This window comes from Manacus candei, unplaced genomic scaffold, assembly GCF_025592945.1.
Source record: "Manacus candei isolate 608988 ecotype Guabito, Panama unplaced genomic scaffold, ASM2559294v1 h1tg000043l, whole genome shotgun sequence".
Classification (NCBI taxonomy): domain Eukaryota; kingdom Metazoa; phylum Chordata; class Aves; order Passeriformes; family Pipridae; genus Manacus; species Manacus candei.
Genome location: NW_026138091.1, coordinates 15,856,123 through 15,876,377, shown reverse-complemented (window position 1 = coordinate 15,876,377; position 20,255 = coordinate 15,856,123). Strand labels below are relative to the sequence as shown.

Sequence of the window (20,255 nt, the reverse complement as noted above, 5' to 3'; positions counted from 1 at the left end):
CAATTTTATTTTTCAACAGGAAATGGCAAATGTGCTGATTTGTTTAATGAAGTTGAGATTCACTGCAGGAGTCCAAATTCCTTTTTCTTTTACTCTCTGTAGAACCAAATGTCTTATGAAGATAAAATCTCAGTAAAGATAAACCATGCAAACAGATGTGACTGAAGCACTGGGAATTTCTGTGCTTATGTGGTAAAAAAGGCCTCACAGAGTCAGTGGTACTTTGTGCTGTTTAGCAGTGGTATGGGGTCTTAATTTTTGATCTTGTGTCACGTATTAGAAGAAATAGTAGGAAGAGGAATCAGGATTTTGAAATAAAGCAATGTAATTTTATTTTTAATTGTGTGAGCTTTGAATGATGCACAAAATTAGTACTTGACTGCACTTGCTGCTGTGATCAGCTTCATAGGCGTCATATTGACAACCCTTTATTCAATGGTTTACAAGGAAGAATTCCTACCCCCTCCACCAAGCATTTCCACTATGGATTATCTCTGTAAGAATGGGATTTCGAGTAGGTTAATAATTCTATCTATTCCTGCAAAGATTGTGAAAAGGGAAAAAATTTTTTTGTTGTTGCTGCTGCAGTAAATGGGGATAAAGGGATAGTTCTCCCTCAACTGGCATGAAAGGCAACTGACAAATGTTTAATGCAAACCCAGCAAAAATACATCTCACCATAATGTCCTCAACACCCCCAACCCCCCACCTCCAAAGTAATCTTTTGGTTAAGAAGAACAACAACTCAGAACAAAAGTAACTCAAAGATTAGGGGTCCGATTTTACTAGTTTCATTTCTCCACGTTCAATAAATGCACAGAGGAATAAATCATTATGCTTACTCTGAAAAAATGCTGTCATTTTTCACTTTGTGGCCCTTTAGCAAGCATTTTGTTTGAACTAACAAAACTAACTAAACTAACTAACCTAAAGTGGAAAATATTAAAACTGGGACTGTATTTTGGTAGTACTTAATAACTCACTAAATAATTTCAATATCTAGATGGATGAACTATTTTGAACCAAAGAAAATGTTTTTGATCCTTTTTTTTCCACATGTGATTTAACCAGTTTTCTAATTTTTAGAGAATTGCTTTTGCTACGTACCTGTGCCTGTTTTGACTCCTTTTGCTGTGTTATAATGATATCCCTGCCTGATATGGAACATTATTAGTCTGACGGAAATCCTCGTGTGCATCCTTTCCAGATGGTAAGCTCAGGCTTTTGCTATCTGTGGAAAGTAAGTCCAAATACTGTACTCCGCTTCTTTTCTCACCAGAAAATCTTGAACTTCTGGTTTTAGTCTCTCATGTCTGATCAGGATATGCAGCAAAAAAAAGGAGTCTCGCATCTCTGTTGTGCTGTGTAGGATGAGGTGACAAAGAGGTACAAATAGAAGTGGGATATCCAGATATGTAAAGTAACACCATCTAGTGTGATGGAGAGGGCTGTCTTTTCTCCCTACTTTTTTTTTTTTTCTCATTTTTGTGGCCTTAAAGTCAAAAGCCATTTTTAGGGAAAGAGGTAGAGAGCAGCAGGGAGCCTTTATAAATGTTTCAGGTGCAACACAGGAGATGACAGAGTTTTCTTGAAAATTTAATGGTGGCAGAAGGTGAGACTTCGATAACTTATGAAAGAACTAGTAGGAACGATACTAGGTAGGAGGTGGTGAGACTTAGGTAGACCACTGTTTTTGTGTGCTGCTTGCTGGCATGATGACATGAAAAGCTGTTTCTAAACCTAGTTGAGCTTATTTACAGACCTGCTGTACCTGAGTCCACCTTCCTCATGCAACCTGTGTCCTCACACATTGTTTTCTGTCTGTTCTCTGTTGTAGCACGTGATGATTGGACCTCTATGTGTTCATTTCTGGTAGTTTTTAGCTTTTCATTGCTAGTTACTTGTTTCTGGGTTTGGCTTTACATTCCTTTTAGTCACAATCTTTTCTTTGCTCTGAGTCATATCAGGTTGTTGCTGCCACCACTGCTTCCTGCCTCCTGTGCTGGGACTTTTCTTGTGAGCCAGGAAAGAAAGAGGTGGCCTAGGAAAGTAGTGGGAAAATGGGAGGGTAGGGAGGAAGGGGAAGCACATCTCATGTCATGTTTTTTCCTTACAGTGTACTGCCCTTCACAGTTTCTGTGCAATACAGCCTGCCTCTTGTGGGTTGTATTCCAGGGAAGGATTTTTCAATGGTCTGTTAATAAACCCTCCATCAACTCATGAAAGTCTGTTGCAGCTCTCTAAACCTGGCAAAGTTGGGATTTTGTCATGGGTACAGTGGAGGAACCCTGCACATGGCTGAGGCCAGGAGGGACAGTGGCAAGGGTCTGTTCTTGCCCATGGCAGCAGGTGGAGGGGAATGGACTAAAACAGGCCAGCTCTGTGTCACACCAAGGGTTTTATGTTTTAATATTTATGGGAATTTCTGTTAGCCAAGCAAAACAAAAGGGAAACCAAAACAAATAATGAAGTGGTTTCAGTGGGTGTTGATCATCCCCTGATGTCAGCTGATGAAGAAAGCTGCAAAATCTGAGGGATGTGTGCTTGACTTCTGTGTGTGCTGCCCAATGTCATCTGAGATGTGCCTGACACTATATTGTATGGGTTAAAGATTACTGATACCAGGCTATGGGGCAAAAAAGCCCCTGTGAAATATGAGTCCTTAGGGTAGGAGGGAATCTGAGGCAACTGACTTAGAGATTGTAATCTTTCTTCTCCTGCTGCAGGATATACAGCCTTAATTTTAGGCTCTCTTTTGTAGTTTAAGGCAATCAATATTAAAAGCTGACAATGAATGTACATTTGTCTAGTGTAGAAGGCCAAGAATAATGCTAGATATGGTGGGAGGGCTCTATAGGGTTTTGGGAAAAGAAAGCTAAGTCAATATTCAGTGTACCTGAAAGGGAACACTTAATTATTGGGAACATTAAAGCAGACAGACAGAAGCATAAAATTCTGTGGCAACAAAATAGGAGAGCAATTCTGTGGAATTATGACTTCTGTGAGGGCTCCTCATGTGGGTTGGACTCTGACTCTTCTAGGGAAGAGGGTTTAGAAGCAAGCCTACATTCTTTGTTAGTAGTGTATGGGAAAAAAAAAGTTAATGGCTTACATCTTTCTGATAAAAATGATCAGTGTCCATTGGCAAGGGTTTCATTAAGCAGATCCTGTGCAGATACTACAGTACAAAAAATAAAATGATACTATCCCTTTCTGCTCTCTATGATTGCTCACTGGTGTGTATATGTATAGATCAGAGGCAGTATAGCTTCATGAGGGAAAAGTCCTGCTTGTCACATCTAATTTCCTTTTATGACAAGGGAACTCACCTAGTTGATCAGGGGGAGCCAGCTGATGTAATCTTTTTGGATTTCAGTAAAGCTTTTGATACTGTCTCTCACAGTATCCTTCTGGACAAACTGTTTATCCAGCACACAGCTGGATAAATGCATCATGTGGTGGGTGAGCAATTGGGTCACGGGTTGAGCACAGAGGGTAATAGTGAATGGGGTAGAACCAGACTGGCGACCTGTCACTAGTGGGGTTCACAGGACTACATCTTAGGCCCTGTGCTCTTCAACGTCTTCATTAACAACTTGAACGCAGGACTGGAAGGGATACTAAGTACGTTTGCCAATGATACTAAATTGGGAGGAGCTGTTGGCTCCCTCAAAGGCAGAGAGGCCCTGAAGAGAAACCTCAGCAAATCAGAGGACTGGACGATCACCAACTGTATGAAATTTAACAAAGACAAGTGCTGGATTCTGCACCTGGGATGGGGCAACCCTGTATCTTTGTACAGATGGGGGAAGATGCTGGAGAGCAGCACTACAGAAAGGGACCTGGGGGTCCTGGTCAATGGCAAGTTGAATATGAGTCAGCAGTGCCCTGGCAGCCAGGAGGGCCAACTCTGTCCTGGGGGGCATCAGACGAAGCATCGCCAGCTGGTGGAGGGAGGGGATTGTCCTGCTCTGCTGTACACTGGTGCAGCCTCACCTTGAGTGCTGTGTGCAGTTTTGGGCACCACAGTGTAAGAAATATTTAAAGCTATTAGCATCCAAAGGAGATACAAAGATGGTGAAGGGCCTTGAGGGGAAGCCATATGAGGAGCGACTCATTTGGCTTGTTTAGCCTGGAGAAGAGGAGACTGAAGGGAGACCTGATGAGGGGAAGTGGAGGAGCAGGTGCCAATCTCTTCTCTGTGGTGACCAGTGAGAGGACCCAAAGGAATTTCATGAAGCTGAGTTAGGGGAGGCTTAGGTTAGGTATGAGGAAAATGTTCTTCACCCAGAGCGTGGCTGGGCACTGGAACAGGCTCCCTTGGGAAGTGGTCACAGCACCAAGGCTGCCAGAGTTCAAGACGTGTTTGGACAATACTTCCAGGTACATGGAATCATTCTTGGGGTTGTCCTGTTGTAGTGGGTTGACCCTGGCCAGATGCCAGGTACTCACTAAAGGCACTCTCTCTCCCCTTTGCAAGTGGACAGAGGAGAGAAAAAAACCAACAGCTAAGGGTTCATGAGTTAAGAGCTGTGAGAGGTCACTTACTGATTACCTTCACAGGCAAAACAGACTCAAAGCAGGGATATTACTTAAATTTGTTACTAACAGGATCAGAGCAAAAGAGTGAGAAAAAATAATTCTTAAAAACATCTTCCCCTCACCCTTCCTTCCTTCCATGTTCTCCCTCCTTCCCCCCAGCAGTGCAGGGGGATGGGGAATGGACATTACAGTCAGTTGTTGTTTCTGCTGCTGCTCAGGGAGAGGAGTCCTTCCTCTCCTCCCGTGGGGTCCCTTCCACTGGAGACAGTCCTTGATGGACCTCTTCAGTGTGAGTCCATCCCTTGGGCAACAGTTCTTCACAAACTGTTGTCCTGTGGGTCACTTCTCCATGGGGTGCAGTCCTTCACAAATGAGCTGTACCAGCGTGGGTCCCCCACAGGGGCCACAAGTCCTACCTGGGAAAAACCTGCTCCAGCGTGGGCTTCCCTCTCCACAGGCTGCAGGTATCTGGCAGGACCTTGCTCCATCTTGGGCCTCCCACGGAGTCACAGCCTCCTTCAGATATTCACCTGCTCCAGCATGGGCTCCTCCATGGGCTGCAGGTGGGTCTCTGCACCCCGATGGTCCTCCATGGGCTGCAGGGGCACAGCTGCTCCACCATGGGCTGCACCACGGGCTGCAGGGCCTCAGCTCTGGCACCTGGAGCATCTCCTCCCCCTCCTTCTGCACTGACCTTGGTGTCTACTTTGTTGTTCTCATGTTCTCACTCTGCTCTTTCCTGGCTGGAAATTTTTACCCACACAACAATCTTCTATTCTTAAATATGTTATCACAGGGGCATTACTGTCACTCCTGATGGACTTGGCCTTGGCCAGTGGCAGGAAGCCTGTCCGGGAGCTGGCTGGCATTGGCTCCACCAGCCAGGGAAGCTTCTAGCAGGTTCTAACAGAAGCCACCCCTGTAGCCACCCTGCTACCAAAACCCAGCCACAGAAACCCACTGGACTTCAATGATCCTTGTGGGTCACTTCCCATCTCAGGATATTTCATAATTCTAATAAAAAGCCATGAAAGATATGCAGAGATATTTATATATTTTAGTTTATATTATAAAGAACATAGAATCATAGAATGGTTTGGGTTGGAAGGGACCTTAAAGATCATCTAGTTCCAATCCCTCTACTGTGGGCAGGGATACCTTCCACTAGTCCAGGTTGCTCAGAGCCCTTGAACTCTTCCAGGATAGGACACTCACCACTTGTCTGGGCAACCTGTTGCAGTGTCTCACTACCCTAAGGATAAATAATTTATTCCTAATATTTAATCTAAACTTTTCCTCTTTCAGTTTGAAGGCATTACCCCTTATCCTGTAACTTCATGCCTTTGTAAAAAGTTCCTCTCCAGCCTTCTGGTAGGACCTTTAGGTACTGGAAGGCCACAATGAGATCTCCCCAAAGTCTTCTCTTCTGCAGGCTGAACAATCCCAACTTTCTCAACCTAGATACTATCTAAAGACAACAGGGATGTTTCAGTGTAGTTGTTTTGAAAGACAGAACCAGTTTAGAAACCAGAGAATTACTGTCAATGTAGAACTTTGTTTATTTCAGTCAATTTACAGGCAACATCTACTGTTTGAGTAGATTTAACTTTAAGGTTCTATTGATAATACAAATGTAAATATGATGTAAAACTTTCTTTGCCTAGAAGTCATGTATTCCCCGATGGAAAGACTTAGGACTTCAGGCATATGGAGTATGACAGTAATTTATCTGTCCTTTTCTGTTTAGCATTAGGAAATAGCTGAAATAAAGAATTGTGTGATCCTGTGTGATGGTCCTCGACCACAGCAGTGCACTAGATGGCACTGTTGGTTTTAGTTTTACTGCTGCCTTCCTCTTCTAGGGAACTTGTCTTAATTAGCTTCCTTTTGAAAACAAACATGCTGTTTCAACAAAGGGTCAGTGTACATTGTTCTGGGCTGCTGCTTTTATGTTTATAGTCATGTAATCAATATGTTGGAAGGGTAATTAATTTTTAACTTCAAGCCAATTGTAGATCAAATGCCACTAGAGTTACTGGGTGGAGACAGTTTAATTTCCTTTGAAGCAATGATACTGATTAGCTGTAAAGGGTTTGCAGTGAGTTGCTAGAGGTCCAGAAGACCTTTTGCTTTGAAATACTGGTGTAAACTTTAAAGTAACACTGTTCCTGTGATACAGATTAATGAGTTGTGGCATAATTCTGATAAAGTTCCTCTCATTTACTTGCTACATTTTGTCCTGTAAATTCGTTTTTCAAAGCAGCTTTATTTGCTTTGACTATTCCCTTCCTATCAAAGGAATGGTACAAAGTCAGCATTAAGTTGATCAAACTAACTTTCTGCTTTTTATCCCTTTTCTCTCATTATCTGCCTTTGGGGACTCTGGAGGCCCATGGATAAGGATATGACCCTCCATGCAACAGCATAAAGGAAAGATAGTGTAAGAAGCTGGGGGATTTTGAAATCTATCCAACCCCTGCTTGTGGGGCACATGGTGTCCTGTCCTCCTGTCCCTTTCTGCTGCTGTCCAGAGCAGCTCTGTCTGTCTCTCAGGTTCCTTGCTTTGAGACATTTGCTAGCTCAATACTTCCAATGCTTTCAGCCTGTCCCCTTAATGCTTCCTTGTCCTCTGAGCTAACCTTTCTTGATCATATTTTCATCCATTCTCTCTCTTTCATCTTCTTCCTTGCCTCTGTACTTCCACATTCAAACAAACTGGAATCTCAACACTCAGCTCTCCATCCCTGTCTTACAACTTTAACATCTTCCTCCTGCTTCTTTTTTACAATCAATAAATGGGCCATTTTCATGGATAGGCTATTGATCACTTCTCCAGGAGTCTGGATTCTTTCTGATCTTGTGTCTTTGCTTTCCATTACATAAAAATTTCACTATAGGCTCTGACTATCCATTCTTGGGCAAGTTGCAGAGCCTCTCTGCTGTTCTCATCTTAATTGATCTCTTGGCCAACTTTTGATACTTTGATCATTTAATTGGATTTCATGCTGAGTAAAACAATGAGCACTGGTTTAATCTGAAATGAAACCTTTGTTTAGTCTAACATTAAAAAAATAAGGTCAATTTCAAAACAAAAAAATATTTCCTTTCTCTGAAAAAAGCCAGCCTCTTGTATTTTTATGTTTAAACTATTAATTGAATTCAGTCTGGCCTGAGCAACAATTTCTGTCCTTGTGAGTCATACTTTTGAGTAAATCTTATCAATTAATGGGACTGTGTTACTGAGCCATGCTGCAAAAGTCTCTGATTTCTGTTGGAACCAAGAATAGCCCTCGGTATAGATTGACACAGCCATCAGCTATTGAGACTAGTCAGATTTTTAACCTTTTCAGGAAGACAAAACATCATCAGTAGGATAATGATCAGCAGAGGTTTGGGTATATGTCATTATGTTTTCTGTCAGAAATTAATGTTGTGACTAATAAAGGCAAGACTGCAGTTACTGCAGCAGACTGTTCTGTAGACTGTAGTCTACAGTTGTTTGTGACATATTAGATTAGGACCATGAAATTTATTCTAGTTTTGAAATAAACTAGAGATGGATATTTGCAGCATACAAGAAGACTGAAAACCCAATTATCATAACCACAGGAACTGGAAAGAAAAATCTGCACTATCTTCCTGTCTGTCAGTTCTACAGGATACATCTGTCCAGTGATCTTAGTCATGGTGCTTCAGAGTGGTACTTTTGTCAAATCAGACTGTTTTGGGAGGTGGTGGGGTGGCAGAGTAACATATCCCAATGTATTTACAGTAGAGGGAGCTGATGTTCAATGCATATGCCTGTCAGTTTTTACTGCTGTGCCACTCTTTGTACAGTATGTGCCATTTACCTGTGTGTGTGTAAGCACTGCTGAAGAAATGCCACCTTCTCTCAGGGATTTGAGTGGGATACCTCTGCATCCCTTGCCCACTGGCTGCAGTCTGACGGAGCTCTCTGGGAGGATAAGTGGCCTCAGAGAGCACTTGTTAGAAGAAAGCCTGGGGCCCCTGGGCATCAGGCTTGACATGAGGCAGAGACTGGCAGTAGTGATGTATAATATTGCAAACAGGGAGCCTCAGCCACCTTCTCCCTTACCTGCCCAAGTCTGATGTTTCCATCTTTCCAAATATCATAGCTTCCTATTACACTGCAAACAATGTCTCTTTTGTGCTCTTAGCTTTGCTCTGTTCCCTGGGTTTAGCTTGTGTTTTGCCTGACCCATCTTATGAATATGCGCTCAAGAAATTCTTTGATTTATAGCACTATTTTTAGAAGCCAGAGATCTCTCCTTCTCTGGCACTGCCTGGCTGGATTATGCAAGTTATTCAAAGTTAATGGATCAAAGTTAGTTAAAATAGGGACAAAGGAAGTGTGAAACCACTGAATACATATACATTTAAAAATGTATTATGTAAAATTAATGTAATATTATTTTAAATTAATTTCTTTGAATAATGCAGGCTAAGAGATTGAAGGATTAGGGTTCCAACCAATTTGACTTCCTGCTGGTGGCTTTGCTGTAGCTCTTTTGTTGAAAGTTGTCCTCCTCGTGAGGCAGTTTTCCTGACTGCAGTGATTCAGCTAAGGTAATCACAAAAGAATGAGTTAGGGAAGGGACATTGTCTCAAGACAAATGTAGGATATATACTTATATAAAAAAGAAGAGAACTCAGAGAACTGCAGACCCATCTAACTTGTATGACCAGAAGGATCCTCAAGCAAGTTATTAATGTCCCTTGTTAGCACCTAGAGCCACAGTTCTTAATCTGTTTGTGGACAAAACCTCTAAGCACATAATGGGCTGTAGTACCTTGTTTATGCAGACAAGTTTTATTATTGATGTCTTTATTTAGCCATAAGCAACAGAGACGCTGACCTAATCACTCTACAAAGTGGTACATTTGGAGACTACCAATTCATCCTTGGCAGCACACTACAAAAATAAAGATAGACTAGGAAGAATGAGAAAGAAGAAAGTTAAGAAGTTTAGAAAATAAAGTCCATGACTAAAGGTTGAAAAAACTTTTTATCTTAGAAAAGATGAGATTAAGATGGGACATCTTTGCTTAAAATTTTTCTATAGATAACCTGACTTTCATTTGTAATCAGTGTTGGGGCAAAAAGAAAGTGATGGGTCTCATGCTGAGCAAGAAATTCAGGAGAATTTTTGCACTATACAAATAATGAAACCCTGAAATCCTTGTAGCTTGTAGAGTTGTTTTTTTTTTTTTAAAGAAAACATTAGACAAATGTTTGCCGAGGCAGCTTAGGTATGCTCACCCTATCTTAGTGACATGGGATGGACCAAATAATCTCTTGACGTGTCTTCCAACCCTATATTTCTGTGTAAAAAAACTCTCCAAAATGGGTAGTAGTATTTATTATAGTACTTCTTAGCATAGTTATAAAGGAAAACTTGTATCTCCAAAATTGGTTCTTTCTGGTAATTCTCTGGTCAGCTTTCCTCCTCAGACCTTGGCACTAGGCATTATCATAGCAGGCTGAAATTGTCACTAGATGTTTAAACAGAGTGTTTGATTAGAAGCATCAAAAAAGGAAACAAGGCTTTTACAATGACATTTCTACAATGTTGCAGTACTTCTTAATCACAGGTAATTTTGGTATTAATTTTCTTAACCAGTCTTCCTCAGAGAGATTGATTTTTGAGCTGTATGCTGTGGTCTGTGCTACTGGATAACACCTTAATATTGGACCATGTACTGATGTTATCTCAGCTATTGCAGAGGTAGGATGGATTTGCCACTCTTTCAACAGCTTTTTATCACTTCTCCCTTGTCATGAAGCATGAGTGATTATAGGCTGAGGGACATATTTTATACTCTCTAAGTGTAACTTGGCTGTGTGGGAAGATGCCTTATATACACAGTTTGTATCTAAAGAAAACCCACTCCCCAGTGTAAGTGTGATGAGGATACCTTTCACATACATGAAAAAAACACTGGCATTGCAAAACATAGATAAGTCAAAGCAGCAGCCCTCCTCGTTCAGATCCCCTGTATCTGACTGACACAGCTTCCTGCTCAGTTCTGCTTTACTACTGAACAGAAGTTCCCTTGCAACTGTGCAAGTCTGTCACTTTCTGCTTAGATATTTGGAACTTGCACTACATCTGGGAAGCGAAAAAACACTGGGAAGCATTTCAGATCTTGGAGCTGAGCACTTCAAACAGATGGCTTCTTTCCAGAGAAAGATCTTCCAGCTTTCAGAAATGCTCCTCATAAAATTAGACCTAGCTATTAGGGGTAGTATATAACTCAGTATGGGGGATGGGGAGGAGTGAGGTGAAAGTTGTAGAAAATCGTGTTGGGTTCCTTGAACAGTAAAATCTTTTGATCTCCGTGCAGTCTCTAATTTCCTGATTGTGGCTGAATGTATAAATGGTAGACAAAGTTTCTATATTCTCATTCAGGTGGGTTGGGGTTTTTTTTTTTTTTTGGTGGTTTTTTTTTGTTTTGCTTTGGTTTTTTTTTCACTGAAATGAGACCTCATTAGTTTAAATTCAGATTGAAAATACCAGAATGTATTTGCTCCTCTATGTTTTACTTTATGAATGGGTCGTGAGTCTGTTTTATACGATCTGCTTGGCAGATTAGTGCATAAGCACAGTATGACAAATATGATCTAAACTAAGCATTTCATTAAGGAAAGACATTTGTTATTGGCTTTCAGTATAAGCCATTAACCTTCATGGACACCACTTTCTCTGTAATGAAGTTACTATTTTAACACCATTCAAGGTTTTATGCAGTAAAATATACAACTATATAAATTTTAATGCAGTCATGGTAAGTACTATAAGGACTGTGGAAGGGGGGCATGAGAAAAGTGCTGTGTTAATGATTTATTCAGCACAGTAATAATATTTGTTTATACTGTTCATCACCATCCAGATTTTATCTTCCTATTAAGGATTGTCTGCAGAAAATAATATTGGGTAGATATTTGCACACAGAACCTCCATATCGTGATGCTTTCTGGTAATATGAAGACACTAGAGACAAGAAAAAGAATGAAGTACTTGGTAAATCAGTCCTGGCAGACAAAAGAACCCTCAAGTACTGCAGAGAAATCTAGTTTCTGCCAAATAATCCAAAATCAGTTTCCCTTGACTCAAACTTTCAGAAGAAACGAAACTCATTTTAAGATGCTCAGAATGGTTAACAGAAAAAAATTCCCTTTATTTATCCAAATGGACTGGCAGATACGTTTTGAAGCAATTCGCGCTCCTAGACATAGATTTAAACACATTTTAAAATAATTTACTTTGTATTTTTGTGATGGTCTTCAGAAAACCTTGCTGCTATAAATTGGTATCAAGATGCCTAGCAAATATATTTTATTGTTGTTGCAGATGCACAGATATTTTTTCAGGATATTTTTGAGTAAACTTAATATTAACAAAAAGAAGTGGACATAGTCCTGACATAGATGCTCTTTATTTACTTGCATTTCATGCAGCAGCCCAGGTTACACTTGTCAATGAGGTGTTTTCATCACTTCAGTGACATGATTCATGAGAACTGCCTGGGTCTGACAAACTTTTACCCTTTTTCCATCTGATTCAGATCTTCTGTTCAAAAGTTCTGCCAATAGCTGCAACAATTTGGTATTCAGGGGTGTATAGAGGACACAAGCAGTTCTGGAGCATTTTTGCAATTATTGAGCTGTTGATCTTTGAGGGAAGAACTTCAATACTGTTACTGTTCTTGTGGCCAGGTGGCAGATATATCACATAGGCATGGCTAGTGATTTAATAGACCAGGTAATTTCAGTAGATAAATTTTCCATTTCCAACTGACAACGAATGAAGAAGCTATTCAGATAATTACATTTCTCTACAAAGTACAAAAATTACATAGTGAGAGTGTTTTTAACATCTAATGATGGTTGTCCTTCTCGAAGCAGTAACCTCTTCTAAGGTTTGCTTAAGGAAACCAATAACATGCAATTGGAGTTGGATGTGACTCGATCCTTGTTATGTCCTACTTGCTTACTAGTGTGTGTGTATTGTCACATCTTCCCATGTGTTTGCCGTCAATTCTGTACCATGAGCTCCAACAAACTGCAGCTCCACTGTCTTTCTTAAATTGCCTTTATTTTTTATTGAGTCACACAAATGATAGAGAATATACCACTGCCATCTGAGGGCCTTTTTTCCTTCTTAATTAAATCTCAAACCCTATTTTAAGCATTTGTTTTCAGTTTATCACACTTGCAAAGCATGCCAACTGCCCCAGTGAGCTGCAACCTCGGGGCAGCTGAGGTATCCATGTTTGGTCATGCACCCTAAAGTTTTTGGCAAAACTTTTCACATCCTAAAGGAGGATATTCAGCTGTCATTTGTGCCAGAGAGGGTCTCCATGTGTGCTTGATAATTAGAACTCTGGCAAGTGTTAATTCATAGTGTTTGTAGAAATGCAGAGAGCCTCAGAGGCCCGAGCAAGGATGATTTCCCTGTTAAATCGTCACAATGAATGTGAGAAAACATTGGCAGATACTAATGAACCTCCTAATGGCACTGGGCTGCAGCAAAGTACTTATTACTGAAACAGAAAAGCACATGGAAACCAGAGGCCTCCTCCAGCTGACTATGGCAAGGATTTACTTTCTGCTGAGGGTCTCTCTCTGGGCATGGTGTGTAGGGAGGAGGCTGCTGACTCTGGAAAGGAAAGCACCAAAATTAATAGTAACAGCAGCCAGGGAAGCAGCATTCCTTACAAAACAGAAATCTTTTCTGTCCCCTGGAGGTCATGGAGTGGCTGCAAGTGCTTAAGATTAGGACTCTTCTGAGTCTTTTGGCATCCTCACTGGAAGTGATTACACCTGAAGTGTTAGCAGGATGGGGATTACAAAAGGCAAATTCAGGTTCAGTGTCAGAGCACACAGTTTCAAGATGAGAGACTGATTTCCACTGGGTTGGTGTCCGTTGGGTCAGTAAAGTTGCTCTGAATTCTCCCTGCTGTCTGTGAGATCACAATTTCTTGTAAATGTTTTTCCTAATCGGTCTGGCATAATCCTAAGATTTCCTGTGTCTTTCTTCAATGCTCGGAATACTCAGTTCATGACCTGTTTGTTAAAAATAATGGAAATTGGAATTTTCAGGAATAGATGTTTGGCTTAGTGAGTAAAAAACCCATTAGGATCTCTATTTCATTTATCTACTGTGACCTTTTCCTGTGATATAGTGTTACAGCTGAATCCCAGAAATGAAATTTCTGAAGGAAGAGTTTCATGTTTAGGATTAAAATTTATTTTGACGTGCTTTTGCAGTTGCTTACCTGTACTGCTTCTGCCACTGTAACCTAAATTGCAACCTCATCACTTATTTATATAAAGCATGTAGGTCTCTTCTTCATGACTGAATTTAACAGAGACAGAAAATTAGCAATATGCAAAGACTTAGCAATCCAGAGGTACAGTGTACCATTTTTCTTGATTTTAGAAACCTTTAATATTGTTCGTTGTATAAAAAAATCTTCCTTAATAGAGGCAAATTACTCTTAGTGGGTTATAGTGCACTAAAAAAAGTAGGTGTGAATTCAGTAAGAAAATTTCTGCGGGGTGAGGATATCCTTCCCTATTTTTTTAATCTCTTGGCTTTTGTGTAGGGTACCTGTTATGCAATGTTTTGAGCACTGGCCACATCCACTGTTAATATTCCTGTGGGGGGAAGGCTACCAGTTTAAGTCAGCTGCAGATCTGCTGCAGTGTGTACCTGATATAAACAAAATTAATAGGATGAAAAATTGAGCATGGGAAGCTTGTGATTCTGTTGACCCTTTCAAAAATGCAATATATACCATCCCTGAGAAATCATGAGAAGTAATCAGAGGAATGTGTTACAAATCTGGTATTTAAGTTCAGGCCATCATTTGACTGTGTGTTATGCTGGTTTAGACTGAAGACCCTGGTATTAATAGCGGTCTGCGGTAAAACCTTGGAGATTTTTTACTGACTTTTCAGGGAAATCCTGAAAATGTATTGGAAAGTACATTAGATGTAAATAATAGAATAAAAAATGGATTAGGATTGTGACACAGCAGAATGTTTCCATCCTGAACTGCTGTTTTCAATGCCTTTTTTCACAGAATCACAGAATAGTTAGACTTGGAAGGGACCTCTGAAAATCATCTAGTCCAAACTTTTTCCCCAAAATATACTTTGAGTTGAAACTGAGCATATACATTTTTTGTTAAGAAGTAAACATGCCTGGAGAAAATGTGTTTTGATGTTGGGTTTGCATGATATTTTGAAATGACAGCAGCATATAAATTCTGTTTTTTAATCAGCTGAGACATTGTGCAATAAAGTATTTCTGAGTGAGTTAAGTACAAAAGTTCCCCTGAGATAAGATGCTGGAGAAATGAGCTTGTAGTATCATCTGAGTTAAGAGTAGCACAGGACAGTGTGTGTTGCAATGTTTGTGGGGTACCCAATTAAAATACTCTTCACAAAAGTGAATTTGTGAATTCAGCAGGAGACACCTAAGGTAAGTGGGAGGAAAGGCATGGGAGAAAGGTGGGGCTAGCTCCTCTATCCCAGAAGAACCAGGGTCCCTGGGGACTGCAATGCCTTTTCTCTCCAGGTGTCACAGATACAAAGCACCTTGCAGAGATGAAACACAAGATGGATGACCATGAGGGACATAAGTTCAGGTCCTTGAAATTTCTCATGGATCATGACTGATTAGGGACTTGGATGCTAAATGCAAGCGCTGGCATCCTTGCTGGGCCACGCAAGTACTCCTAATGACACCTAAATTCTGAGTTTCAAATGTCACTCCAACTCTTAAGTGCATCAAGAATTTTAAAGCTCTGTATGGGTGCAGCCTGTGGTTAGGCAAGAGCCTTCCTAATCAGACTGTGCCATAGTTGATGATGACAAATGCTCTGCACCTTTCTCTGACCTATTAATGGGTAGGAGGCTCATGAACTGTGTGTTTGATTTATTGGTGCACTCTGTATTTTTATGTTTCTGAGTTGTTTCCCCTCTACCCCACAGTTCCACAGGTTGCTCTTCCCATGTTAGTCAGAAAAAGCATACAGACATGTAAGCTTAACAGTAAACATGAACAGTAATTTCAGCACTCAGAGCATAAAGTATTATAATAATTCATTTTAATAACATTTATTAGGTCGTAACAACAACTATAAACATAAGTACCATTCAGCTCTTTGCAGATATATGAACTTACTAACATCAAATCTTTACCAGAATCACATATTCTTACAGGTGTCCCAGACACAACATTAACTTTATTAATCAAAAGTTCATAAATAGTAAAAATGTCCTCTGTTTCACATTGCAGCGTTCCTCAAGCATGTACATAACAAGTTTGGAGTAACTTCTCCAAATCTATGTGTCATAAACTTCCTTAGCTGTTTCAACAACCATAGAGATGATTTTTTTTGCCTGCAGCAAAGCCTTTTGTCCTTGAGCAATCTACAATTAGTATCTCTCTCAGCAGACAAGAAAGTTCATTTCTGAAATGAAAGTGGTGATGAAACACAATACAACATTATCTGCTTATAGGTTACCTACACACTCTGCCCTCCTTATAAATCCTTCAGTTATAACACTGGCTCCCAAGAAGAATATATCCCCCTTATCTGTTCTTTATCTGCACTACCTCTCTTTGAAGATCTTAAAATGGTTGGCTTGCAGCAATGGAGATATTGTACTTAGGGTGGAGTGTGTTTACAGTCAGTTCTTTTCCTTTTTAATATATACATAGTATTTTTTTAAGGTTGCTACAATTTATGAATCATGTACATTGACTTACATTTTCTGAAATGTTCACAGTGCAGTATTTTGTGGCCTAACCAAACTTTGTAAATGTCATTAAAAATAAACTTTTTTTTAATATAAAAATAGATTACTTTATGTGTTTACACCAACAAACCCAGTTCTATCCTATTCTAAACAAGCTATACAGTAGTATGCACAGAATTCCACAGGAACAGAAATGACATGTGATGTTTGCCCTAAAGCTATAGTACTCTTCCCTAATGAATGAAGGTTTTATTTACTGTCTCTTTTCAAATTTGTTTCTCTGGTCAAAATTTAGAATTAAAAGTAGGTATCATAATTCACTGGGTTGTGTGATTGAAGAAGAGGGTAAAGGGGGCCTAAAGTTATTTCTTTTGATTGGTCATCTCCGCTCTTCAGGGATGGCATGAAGAAGTTATCAATATGCCTGCTATGGCAGTGTCTTTTTAGGTCAGGGCTGTGGCAACACCTCCACTCTTTACTTACCTGTGGCAGCAGCTCCACCCAAGGTTAGGTGGCAGAGCTTCATCTGCTTGTCAAGTGACTAATCAAACAGCAGCCTTCAAGTTTTTAGTCTCAGAGTGATTCATTCTTTATTGAAAGAAATGGAGGCTTTGCATTTTTCAGAAAGGGATCTGCTGATACACGCTGTTCAACTCAATGAAATAGTTGAACGTTGGAGTAACATTGACACTAGGAATGCTTTAAGCTACATGGTGGTCCCTTTGTTTTATGTACCGTCTGACTACACCAGAGGACTGGTAAGACTGATATAAAATCATAGAATGGTTTGGGTTGGAAGGGGCCATTGAAGATCACCTAGTTCCAAACTCCCTGCTGGGGGCATCTTCACCTAGACCAAGTTCCTCAGAGCCTCATTCAGCCTGGCATTGAACGCCACAGGGCATTCACAACTTCCCTGGACAACCTGCTCCAGTGCCTCACCACCCTCACAGTAAAGGATTTTTTCCTAATATAAAATCTAAACCTACTCTCTTTCAATTTAAACCCCTTGTCCTGTCAGTACATGCCCTGGTAAATAGTCTTGGCCATCTTTCCTATAAGTTCCCTTCAGGTAGTGGCACACTACAGTTAGGTCACCCTTCTCTTTCCCAGGCTAAATAATCCCAGTTCTCTCAGCCTTTCCTCACAGGAGAGGTGGTTCATCCCTCTAATCATCTTGGTGGCCTTCTCTAGACTTGGTTGATGTCCTTGCTGTGCTGAGGACCCCAGAGCTGGATGCAGCACTCCAGGTGGGGTCTCACAAGGGCAGAGTAGAGAGGCAGAATGCCCTCCCTCGACCCGCTGGCCACCCTGCCTTTGACGCAGCCGTGGACACAACTGGGTTTCTGGGCTGTGAGCGCACATCGCCGGGTCATGTCCAGCCTCTCATCCACCCCAAGTGCTCCTGGGCAGGGCTGCTCTCCCTCTGTTCATCCCCCAGCCTGTACTGATACAGGGGGCTGCCCTGAGCCACGTGCAGCATCTTGCACTCGCTCTTGTTAAACCATCATGAGATTGCCATGGGCCCACTTCTTGAGCTTGTCCAGGTCCCTCTGGATGGCATCAGGCGTGTCAACCACACCACTCAGCTTGGTGTCAGCTGCAAATTTGCTGAGGGTGCACTTGATACCTTTGTCTGTATCATTAGTGAAGATATTAAATAACACTGGTCCCAATACAGACCCCTGAGGGACACCACTCGGCACTGATGTCCCTCAGGACTCTGAACCATTGATCACTACCTCTGGATGTGACTGCTCACCCAATTTCTTATCTATCTAACAGTCCACACATCAAATCCGTCTCTCTCCAGTTTGGAGAGAAGGATGTTGTGGGGGACTGTGTCAAAGGCTTTCCAGAATTACAGGTAAATGATATCTGTAGCCTTTGTCCACTGATGCAGTCACTCCATCTTAGAAGGCCACGAGGTTGGTCAGGCAGGATTTTCTCTTGATGAAGCCATGCTGGCTGTCTCAAATCACCTCTCTGTCCTTCATGTGCCTTAACATAGCTTCTAGGAGGATCTGTTCCATGATCTTCCCAGGCACAGAGGGGAGGTTGATAGGTTGGTAGTTCCCAGGGTTGTCCTTTCTTTCCTTTTTAAAGATGGGTAGAGTGTTTCCCTTTTTGCAGGCACCTGGGACTTCACCTGACTGCCATGATTTTTTGAATATTGTGAAGAGTGGCTTGGCAACTATATTAGCCAATTCCTTCAGTACTCTGAGATGCATGTCATCAGGTCCCATAGACTTGTCCACATTTAGGTTCCCCAGGTGGTCATGAACCTGATCTTCAGTTACAGTGGGAGTGGCTTTGCTCTCCCTGTCCTCACTCTGTTGTCCATCTGCTCAAGAGGTGTGGAAAGAGAGGTTGCCATTGAAGATTGAGGCAAAAAAGTTAAGTACCTCAGCCTTCTCCTCATCCGTTGTTACCTGTTCGCCACCGTTGTTTATCAGGAGGGTTACACCTTCTTTGACCTTCTGTTTGTGATTAACATACCTGTAGAAACCCTTCCTGTTATTCTTTGCCTCCCATGCCAGGTTTAGTTCCAGTTTTGCCTTGGCCTTCCTCACCCACTCCCTACACAATTGTACTTCTCTATACTCATTTTACTGCACACCATTTCTTGATTTTGATTTCTGTTAAGACACTTACCATGAGGCTGGCTCTCTTGGCTGCCTAGGTTCTTAGAAACTTTGTTGATGTAGTGTAAAAATCCAAAGTTTGCACCATGTAGGAGGAAAATACATTTTAAAATCTTGTAACTTTCATTGTTTGCCTTAGCCTTTTGTGTGAAAACCATTTCTGCGCTGCTCATCATCCTAACAGACATGCACAGTAATAGTCCTTCCAGCCATAATGATTGATATTCTACTTTCTCCTTCATGGTATTAATGATGAATTTTTGTTCTTGGGTCTGAGCACACATTAATGACAGTTTGTGGGAACTAGCTCTGTATGATAGCACACCACATTTCCATTTGGTAAATTGATGCAGTTGTCCAAATACTTGGAAATTACTGTGATGGTTTATAGAATCCCATAGCCTTAAACAATATGATACTGTGTCCTTGTACTAGTGCAACTTGGGCAACAACATAAACATGTGCAACAGTGTTCTCACAAAGACCAGGCAGTAAAAATTAGTGGACAAAATGTTTTGCTTTTTTGTTCATACAACTAAGAATGGATTTTCCTCTATTTCAGACATTCCTGTCATGTGTCAACATCCATATCTATGTTGTCTTGTGATGATAAAAGAGAAGGATAGGGAGCAATGCACTTCACGTTGACATAAGTAGCATTGACATGAACGTAGTGTTCCCCAACAAAAGTGGAGAAGATTGTTGATATATTTGAAACAAGTTCAGAAAATGCTGGACGCATCTCAGGTTTTGGATGCCAGCACTTCAGCATGACTTCGTACCTGCCATTCAAATAAAAGAAGTGTGCAATTACGAAATCATGTAAAAAGGAAAAAGCCCAACCCTCTCTTTCCTCCCACAGCCTCAATTACTACAATATCAGAATCAGCAGCATTTGCAGAAGGCTTTGCAAACTATTTACTTACAGTGGATCAGGGCAGTATTCAGGTTGTAGCAGCCTTCTGCCTTGTAATAAGTAAACAGTTATATCAAAAGAATTTACATCAGGATAAGGTGGTGCCCCTCGTGTCATAAGTTCCCATAACAACACACCAAAGGACCACTAAGAAAACAAAGAAATAAATAGTAAGTTATAGGGTTGGAGTGCTTTACATTCCAGTTTTAGAAGATGGTTTGACAGATTTAAGCATTCAAATGCATGGATTTTTCATTTGAAAAGTTATTCTACTGCATTCAGCTTTCTTTTAAGTGCGCTAATAAATGCTGTAAGGACTTGAGGAGCCACTTAAATAAGAACTAGAGAATCTCAACTA

The 20,255-nt window shown here is 40.9% G+C and overlaps 1 protein-coding gene across 7 annotated transcripts in view; it reads right to left on the bottom strand.

Moving 5' to 3' along the window:
• Positions 1-15,659: 15,659 nt before the first annotated feature.
• Positions 15,660-20,255, bottom strand: part of MET (MET proto-oncogene, receptor tyrosine kinase) — a 92,570-nt gene continuing 87,974 nt past the window's right edge. For all 7 annotated transcript variants that reach the window (XM_051795412.1, XM_051795413.1, XM_051795411.1 and 4 more), the window contains 2 exons: positions 19,908-20,044; positions 15,660-19,763 (listed from right to left, as the gene is read on the bottom strand). In XM_051795412.1, coding sequence (XP_051651372.1) covers positions 19,553-19,763; positions 19,908-20,044 — 348 coding nt within the window. In that variant the 3' untranslated portion in view covers positions 15,660-19,552. The remainder of the gene's footprint in view (positions 19,764-19,907; positions 20,045-20,255) is intronic.